The 9,169-nt window shown below is 47.6% G+C and overlaps 1 protein-coding gene across 3 annotated transcripts in view; it reads left to right on the top strand.

The window, feature by feature from the left end:
• The first annotated feature begins 1,544 nt into the window (after nt 1-1,544).
• Nucleotides 1,545-9,169, top strand: part of TXNDC11 (thioredoxin domain containing 11) — a 65,155-nt gene continuing 57,530 nt past the window's right edge. The window contains exons 1-2 of one of the 3 annotated variants that reach the window (XM_030924427.1): nt 1,545-1,998; nt 8,454-8,670. In XM_030924427.1, the coding sequence (XP_030780287.1) occupies nt 1,745-1,998; nt 8,454-8,670 (471 nt within the window). In that variant the 5' untranslated portion in view covers nt 1,545-1,744. Of the gene's footprint in view, nt 1,999-5,823; nt 5,839-8,453; nt 8,671-9,169 lie in introns of those variants that run through there. The other 2 variants (XM_030924429.1, XM_030924428.1) reach the window with 2 other exon arrangements.

The following is a 9,169-nucleotide window of genomic DNA, read 5'->3' as shown; positions in this document are numbered from 1 at the left end:
AAAAAAAAAAAAAAAAGCTGGGCGTAGCGGCACACATCTGTGTTGCCTACTACTTGGGAGTCTGAGGGGGGTGGATAGCTTGAGCTGGGGTTGTCAAGGCTGCAGTGAGCTATGATTGCGCCATTGCACTCCAGCCTGGGTGACACCAGACCCTGTATCAAAAAACAATCAAAAAAAAAAAAAAAAAAAAAGAAAGAAAAAAAGGGAGATACAGAAAACAAGTAGGAAAATGGTCGGTGTACATGAACTCCCAACATGTTGGGCCTGGGTGGTTGACACATTAAATGTCTGGCCAACCGAGCAAGACAGCCATTGATTGCCCCATTCTACATCCACAGAAGCAGAACCACACAGGAAGTGATGGGATTTGCACCTGGGTCACATAGCTGACCTGTGGCAGAGGTGGAGTCTCAACTACTGGCTGTTTACTGTGCCTTTTGTTTGTGGCATAACACCATATTGTCTTAATGCCCTCGAAAGTTTGTCTAGTTTGTAGTTATTGAGATTGGAGGACAACTCTTTTTTTTTTTTTTGAGACAGAGACTCTCTCTCTCTCTCTCTCTCTTTTTTTTTTTTTTTGAGACAGAGACTCTCTCTCTCTCTCTCTCTCTCTTTTTTTTTTTTGAGACAGAGACTCACTCTCTCTCTCTCTCTCTTTTTTTTTTTGAGACAGAGACTCTCTCTCTCTCTCTCTCTCTCTCTTTTTTTTTTTTTTGAGACAGAGACTCTCTCTCTCTCTCTCTCTTTTTTTTTTTTGAGACAGAGACTCTCTCTCTCTCTCTCTCTCTCTTTTTTTTTTGAGACAGAGACACTCTCTCTCTCTCTCTCTCTCTTTTTTTTTTTTTGAGACAGAGACTCTCTCTCTCTCTCTCTCTCTTTCTCTCTCTCCCTCCCTCTCTCCCTCCCTCTCTCTCTCTCTCTCTCTCTCTCTCTCTCTCTCTCTCTCTCTCTCTCTCGCCCAGGCGCGATCTCCGCTCACTGCCAACCTCCGCCTCCCGGGTTCAAGCAATTCTCTGCCTCAGCAGCTGGGATTACAGGCGCCCGCCACCACGCCGGGCTAATAGTTTTGTATTTTTAGCAGAGACGAGGTTTCACCATGTTGGCCAGGCTGCTCTCGAACTCCTGGTCCCATGTAATCTGCCCGCCTTGGCCTCCCAAAGTGCTGCGATTACAGGCTTCAGCCACTGCGCTCGGCCGTTTTTTTGATCTTCAGTTAAGTGGGGATAAAAAACGGCACCTACGTGATTCGGGGCCTGTAGTGAGAATGGTGGACACGATTGCTGCTGTCGTTACGGCTCCTAAAACCTAACGCGGCGAGACGAGACTACAGTGTTGTCAACGTTCCAAGTGTCCCCCGCGAGCCTGATCCCAAGGCAGCAGTTTCTCCACGCCCCGCGACGGCGCCTGCGCAGACTCCGCGAGCGGGATCGCGGCCGGTGAGAGGAAGGCGGGGCTGCGGGCGGGGCAGGCTTCCGCGCATTTACGTAGTGTGCAGGGCGTGGCCCGTTAGGGGCGGGGATTTGGGCGGTGTCGGCGCCCGCGCGAACTCTGTGAGCGGTGGGAGGAGCCGTGTGCTCGGGTGTGAGCTGGGGCGGACCCTGAGGCGGCGGCGCGGCTGACGTGGAGTGTCCGGGTTAGCCGGTGCGGCGAGCTGCGGGATTGGGGAGCCACGGGCCGGGCCGGGCCTTCGGGCCCGAGGCGGTGGCGGCGGCGGCGGTATAAAGCCGGCGACGGGGAGCATGTAATGTCGGAATGCGGAGGCCGCGGCGGCGGCAGCAGCAGCAGCGAGGACGCCGAGGACGAGGGAGGGGGTGGTGGCGGCCCCGCGGGCTCCGACTGCCTCAGCCCGAGCCCGGCCCCGGCCACAGCGTCCTCGGCGGGGCGACTCCGTCGCGGGCTGCGTGGCGCCTCCCTCATGGCGCGCCAGCGGCCCGAGCTGCTCTGCGGGGCCGTGGCGCTCGGCTGCGCGCTGCTCCTCGCCCTCAAGTTCACCTGCAGGTGAGGCGGCCCGGACCCCGGGGTCCCGGTGCGGCGCTCCCCCTGCTCTGCCGCCTGGAGCCTGCAGGGCCGGGTCGCAGCGGCCTCTGCCGGGGAGGTCGGGCCTGACCTTGCCCAGGACTTCTGACCCCTCCTGGAGCCTGCGGCCACGGCCTCCCACCTTCCCCTTGCCCCGGCCCGCCCGCGGACATTATGGCGAGGCTTTCGGGTGCAGCCCCGCGCCCCATCGTCCCGCTTTAGTGCCGAGGGAGGAGGGTCAGGGGTGCTCCTCACCTGTTGTAGTCTCTAGGGGTGGACCTGTCACTTCGGCCCAGGCTGTAGGACTCGCATTTCTCACCGATTTCATTCCCCTTAAGCTTCCGGTGGAAGTGATCCACAACCGTCTGAGAGTTCCAGACCGCTCTTAGAATTCCCGCTCTCATTGATCTAACGATCATTATTATTTTGAGATGGAGTCACGCTCTGTCGCCCAGGCAGGAGTGCAGTGGTGCGATCTCGGCTCACTGCAGCCTTCGCCTCCCGGGTTCAAGGGGTTCTCCTGCCTCAGCCTCCCGAGTAGCTCGGATTACAGGGTTGCGCCACCACGCCTGGCTGATTTTTGTGTTTTTAGTAGAGACGGGGTTTCACCATATTGGCCAGGCTGGTCTCGAACTCCTAACGTCACGTGATCCACCCGCCTTGGCCTCCCAAAATGCTGAGATTTACACCCTAGAGCCCCCGCACTCGGCCTGATGTAACGATTATTTATCTGCACCTACTATGTGCCGGACGCTCGTCCAGGCGAACTCTGCTCCGTTGAGTGAATGGTACAGTGAGCAAGTAACATAATACAGTTTTTTAAAGCTTCAGTGCTATGCAGGGCATAGAAACGATGGCGGTGAGGAAAGACTTCCTAAGGAAGTGACATTTGAAGCTTATATAAAAAGGAGAAGGGTCCAGCGCTGGGAAGGTCTGTGGGAAGTGTGTCCAAGGTAGAGCGAACAGCAAATGTGGAGGTTCTGAGGCTGGACAAGCTTGGTATTTCCCTGGAATTGATTAAAAGACCTGACAGTAGCCTGGGGTGTAGGGAGTACGTAAATGAAAGCTCATGTGTGTCTTTTCAGGAATGTACGCACATACAAAATTAGCTTTATATTTCACGTGTACTTCTGGTCCCCCAAATCAACAGTGGGTCTTTTGGGATCCCAATTTGTAAGATCTGTATTGCTGCTATGATCATAATCTGTGATTTCACGTTGGAACATTTTTTAGTTTATTTAGCACCATATGTGACTGGTTGTCAAAGAGGTGTCAAAAGATTGGGGATTTTAGTGGAAAGATAAATTATAATAACTCTCAGCATTTTCCATGGGCCAGGTACTGTACTGTCAGCAGGGTTTCTCAGTCTTGGCACTGTTGATATTTTGGGTCAGATCTGTGTTGTGGGGGCTGCCCTGTGCACTGTAGGATGTTTACCAGCATCCCTGGCCTCTACCCACTAGATACCAGTAGCACACCCCACAAGATGTAACAACCCACAATGGCTTCAGACATTGTTAGATGTCCCCTGGGAGCATAACTGCCTGCTTGGGAACCACTGTTTCCATGAATGCATTTATACATTTAATACATAATTGAGAGCCTAGTATGGGTGTCATTTAAATCTCACAGTCCCCATTAAAGTTTGAATATACTGTTATCTTTCCCAATGCACAGATGAAGGAGTCCAGCCTTGCTGATGTTTCAGAACCTGCCCCAAATCATACCCACATGTTAAGTGACTGAGCTGGAATTTGAATCATTTATTGTCAGGACCTAGATTCTTAACCTTGTACTTTATTATTGTCTCCCACAAGGACAACGTACAAAGTATTTTAGAAGTTAGAGTGTTGCGAGGTGACATTTAGGTTCAAATTAGGAAAAGAGGTTCCCCGCTCCAGGGGTGTGGAGTTTATTTACATCGGTTTGTTAAAGTATGGAAATAATGGTTAATGTTTGTTCTGAGTTGGCATGACTTAATTGATATGGAAGTCCTTTGAGATTCAGAAGAAAGAGAGTAAATCCAGTTACTAGAGTAGGCAAAATGAAATCCTTTCTTGCTTCAGGCAAGGAGCGTGAACCAGTAAATGGCTGCTGCTTCATCTTCTTTCTGTGTCACTGGCAAATTTGACCGTCTTTGAATAGACTCAGATTACTTTTTTTAGGGTCATCTTTGAGTGATGTGATGATACTATTTATTGATGTACAACTGGCTAACATTTCTACCTCCCTTTTCCTCTTTCACTTTTAAGATCTTTGCTTTAATAAGGCTTAAGGGACAATAGGATTTTTTTTAATCTCAGCTCACTGCAACCTCCACCTCCTGGGATCAAGTGATTCTCCTGCCTCAGCCTCCCGAGTAGCTGGGATTACAGGTGCGCACCACCACACCCAGGTAATTTTTGTATTTTTAGTAGAGATGAGGTTTCACCATGTTGACCAGGCTGGTCTCGAACTCCTGACCTCCGGTAATCCTCCTACCTCAGCCTCCCAAAGTGCTGAGATTACAGGCATGAGCCACCGCTCCTGGCCTAGGATTTTTTTTTTTTTTTTTTTTTTTTAATTTTTACGAACAGCTCCAGGCTTGAAATAAATCACTGCTCTCTTCAGTGTCTGTGGCTCGGCTGAGTTCAAACCAGATAATATGGAAAAGGTTGATTTGAGGTTGAGCCACAGTGAATAATTGTGCATTTCTGGGCATCTAATCTTTACTTCTGTCTCATCGTCCTGCTCACCTTTCTTTTACCTTGATTTAGAGGCAAAAAAAATTGTGTGTAGATACGTATGTATGTATACATGTATTTATTTTGCTTTATTCCATTTTGTAATTTCAAAGCTGCCTCAAATGGTCTTTGCAAGGAAGTGATGTAAGGTATGAATTTCATATGAAAATTGGGGTTTCAACAGGCTTTTTTCTTTTTTTTATGTTGCCCAGGCTGGAATGCAGTGGCTATTCATAGATGCAATTATGGCATGCTACAGCCTGAGACTGCAGGGCTCAAGTAATTCTCCCGCCTCAGTCTCCAGAGTATAGTAGTAGCTGGGACTATGGGCACATGCCACTGGCTCAGCACATAGCCCTCATCGCTGCAGGAAATCTTTTTTTTTTTTTTTGGAAACGGAGTCTTGCTCTGTCGCCCGGGCTGGAGTGCAGTGGCCGGATCTCAGCTCACTGCAAGCTCCGCCTCCCGGGTTTACGCCATTCTCCTGCCTCAGCCTCCTGAGTAGCTGGGACTACAGGCGCCTGCCACCTCGCCCGGCTAGTTTTTTGTATTTTTTTTTTCCAGTAGAGTTGGGGTTTCACCGTGTTCGCCAGGATGGTCTCGATCTCCTGACCTCGTGATCCGCCTGTCTCGGCCTCCCAAAGTGCTGGGATTACAGGCTTGAGCCACCGCGCCCGGCCCTAGGAAGTCTTTACTCTAGGTATAGTTTCTCTAAAATGTGAAGCAGATTGATGAGTTAAATAGAAACTCACCAATGTTTCTGATGGAGTAAAGGCCAGTGTTTCTTCTCCCTGTCTAATATTTGATTTTTGATTGGCCTTGTACTTTCTCTGGCCCATTTGGGAATGCTTCTGAATATGCAGAGCAAAATTACTGAGTTGCTCTTTATCCTTTCTTCTGCTGTCAGACCTACATTTTTCCTCAGATTGCATTATTTGATGCTTACATTGCATTTTGTTTTTTTTTTTCTTTTGAGATGGAGTTTTGCTCTTGTTTCCCAGTCTGGAGTGTAATGGAGTGATCTTGGCTCACGGCAACCTCCGCCTCCCGTGTTCAAGTGATTCTTCTGCCTCAGCCTCCCAAGAGGCTGGGATTACAGGTGTGCACCACCATGCCCGGCTAATTTTGTATTTTTAGTAGAAATGGGGTTTCACTGTGTTGGTCAGGCTGGTCTTAAACTCCTGACCTCATGTGATCCACCCGCCTTGGCCTCCCAAAGTGCTGGGATTACAGGCCTGAGCCACCACGCTTGGCCATATGCGGTTTGAATGGTAGAAAAATAATTTCTCCAAAAAGGAGAATTTTGGATCTCTTGAAAACATGTCCCCTTTTTTTTTCCTATAGTGCCCTCCCCACCTCTTACATGGCTATCTTCTTGTCATTGAGGTCTCAGAGCTTAAATTATAGCACCTCCCAAACCACCACTCCATCAGAGTAGCTGCCATGTCCTTCTGTACATCACTTTGTTAAATTTTTCACATAGCAGTGAGCATGTTGTATATTTTTATTTTTTACACATTTGATGTTTTTCTTGTCTTCCTCCCCTAGAAAGTGATCTCCTCGACAACACACAGTGCTAGCTGCTGCAGCCTCAGTGCTTGTTCCCAAAGCATAGTTATAGCTGCTCAGTAAAGAATTTTTGAATAGTTGTGTAAGTGATTGAGTTTTTTGGGTTATGAAGGCATTCTACGTAGACTGAAAGCTCTCTGATTGAAAGTTAAAATATTAGTTTGAGTGAATAAATAGGTGACTTGCTCCGTTGAATACTTCTGCCTGTTCTGGAATTTCATATAAATGCAGTCATAGTGCATGTACTCTTTAGCACCTTTTTCACTCAGCATAATCATTTTGAGACTCATCCCAGTTATAACATATATGAGTAGGTTTTGTTTTTCGTTTTTATTGTGGAGTAACAACTAAACTGGGGTAAGAATATACCCCAGTTTATCATTTTACCTCATGAGTTATGCCAGCTTTCTTATGCTCACTGTTTACATAGTTTTCCTATCCTTATGCCTTTATCCTACATCTTTATATTTAAACTATATCTCGTTTAGATAGTGCATAATTGGGTCTTGCTTTATCCTGTCTGGCAGTCTGTTCCTCCCAATTAGGTTGCTTCCTTTTTTTTTTTTTTTTTTTTTTTTTTGAGAGGCGTAGTCTTGCTTTGTTGCCCAGGCTGAGTGCAGTGGCGTGATCTCAGTTTACTGCAACGTACACGATTCTCCTGCCTCAGCCTTCCAAGTAGCTGGGACTACAGGCCCCAGCCACCACGCCCAGCTAATTTTTTGTATTTTTTTAGCAGAGACCGGGCTTTACCGTGTTAGCTAGGATGGTCTCCATCTTCTGACCTTGTGATCTGCCCAGCTCGACTTCCCGAAGTTCTGTGATTACAGGTGTGAGCCACCGCACCTGGCCCCTCCTTTTATATATAACGTAATTGTTGATGTAGTTGGGTTTAAGTGTACCTTTGTGCTCCTTGTTTTCCATTTGTACCTTCTGGCTTCTTTTCTTGTTCCTTTCTTTTTTTTTTTTTTTTTAGATGGAATTTGCTCTTGTCACCTAGGCTGGAGTCCAGTGGTGCAATCTCGGCTCACTGCAACCTCTGCTTCCTGGGTTCAAGCGATTACAGGCGCCTATCACCACACCCAGCTACTTTTTTATTTTGAGTAGAGATGGGGTTTCACCTTGTTGGCCAGGCTTGTCTTGAACTCCTGACCTCAGGAGATCTGCCTGCCTCGGCCTCCCAAAGTGCTGGGATTACAGGTGTGAGTCACCGCGCCTGGCCTCCTTTACTTTCTTTGGGGTTAATCTAATCGTTTTTTAGGTTTCCATGTTTATATTCTCTATTTATCTCGTTTAGATAGTGCATAATTGGGTCTCCATTGTTTCTTAGCAAACCTGCTATAATGGTTTTATGGTACGTGAGTGCAGATACATGGACAGCTCAGGGTGTTTACTAGGGTCCTTCTACTTGGTGGGATGCAGCCTGGGCCTAGACCTTTAGGTCTTGATGAGGAAAGTTACTTCTGACCACTTGTTTGTCCAGTGTTATTTTCTTTTTCCTCCTGATCTCTTTCTTGTGGGAAGCTCAAGTGTTCAAAAAGCTCATTTTCCAGTTCAATAGGCTGTTGCTTTGTTACTCATTTTCATTAGTCTTAGGATTATGATATATATCTGGAGGAATGTATATTATTGTTTAATTGTTACTGTTAGCTGAATGCCCTGGATAAGTACAAGCCAACTCCAGCTAATAAGCTTAATGTTTTCTCAAAGTTGAGTTGACTGTGAGCATCTCCCATGGAAATCATTAGTGGTAGTGTACATGCTTCCTCACCGTAATTCTGAGCTCGCATGCTGGTGGTTCTAAACCCTTGGAGATAAGTGGCTTCTTTGGAGAGCCAGGCTGCAGAAAAAGGAGGATGAAGTCTTTGAGGTGTGGGGGGCAGGAATATGGATTATTCAAAGACATCCTCCTCTGCTCTCCACTGCCCTTCCAGCCTATACCTAGGGGACAGAATCTCAGAGAATTGTTTCCAACATATTATTCATGTCTTGCATTTGTTCAGCCAGATGTTGCCTTTCTAGGGCAGTGATTTTGGGACTCCATTTTCTTATTCAAAAGAGGATTTTTCTTTTATCGTTCTATTTCCACAGAGCTATTTTTAGAAGAAGATAAACTAAGCAATCTTTTCTGTGTTTGCTCTTTTTTAGTCGAGCAAAAGATGTGATAATACCAGCAAAGCCACCTGTCAGCTTTTTCTCCCCGAGGTCTCCAGTGCTTGACCTCTTCCAGGGACAGCTGGACTATGCAGAGTACATTCGCCGGGACTCAGAGGTGGTACTGCTGTTCTTCTATGCCCCTTGGTGTGGACAGTCCATCGCTGCCAGGGCAGAAATTCAGCAAGCAGCAAGTCGGCTTTCAGACCAGGTAATGCTCACATTCAGCTTAGGAATCAAATGACGGGCGGATCACGAGGTCAGGAGATCGAGACCATCCTGGCTAACCCGGTGAAACCCCGTCTCTACTAAAAAATACAAAAAAAACTAGCCGGGTGAGGTGGCGGGTGCCTGTAGTCCCAGCTACTGGGGAGGCTGAGGCAGGAGAATGGCGTAAACCCGGGAGGCGGAGCTTGCAGTGAGCCAAGATCCGGTCACTGCACTCCAGCCTGGGCGACAGAGCGAGACTCCGTCTCAAAAAAAAAAAAAAAAAAAGAATCAAATGACTTTCAGTCCTGTATGTAGGGCAGGATGTCCCTACAGTGACACCTTGCCCAATGGGCAGACTTTGCCAAGGTGAACTCTGGGAGTCCTTTCTAAGTTACAGAGCCTTCTGTAAAGCAACAGAAAGGATTTCCAAATGTGGTGATTATAGTCCGAGGCAAGTGTGGGAGCAGATTCTGAATCTCATAACACAGGCCAGTGCTCAT

Source organism: Rhinopithecus roxellana, chromosome 20 (genome assembly GCF_007565055.1).
Source record: "Rhinopithecus roxellana isolate Shanxi Qingling chromosome 20, ASM756505v1, whole genome shotgun sequence".
NCBI lineage: Eukaryota > Metazoa > Chordata > Mammalia > Primates > Cercopithecidae > Rhinopithecus > Rhinopithecus roxellana.
Note: the sequence above shows the minus strand (reverse complement) of the source record. Positions and strands in the feature narration are given on the sequence as shown.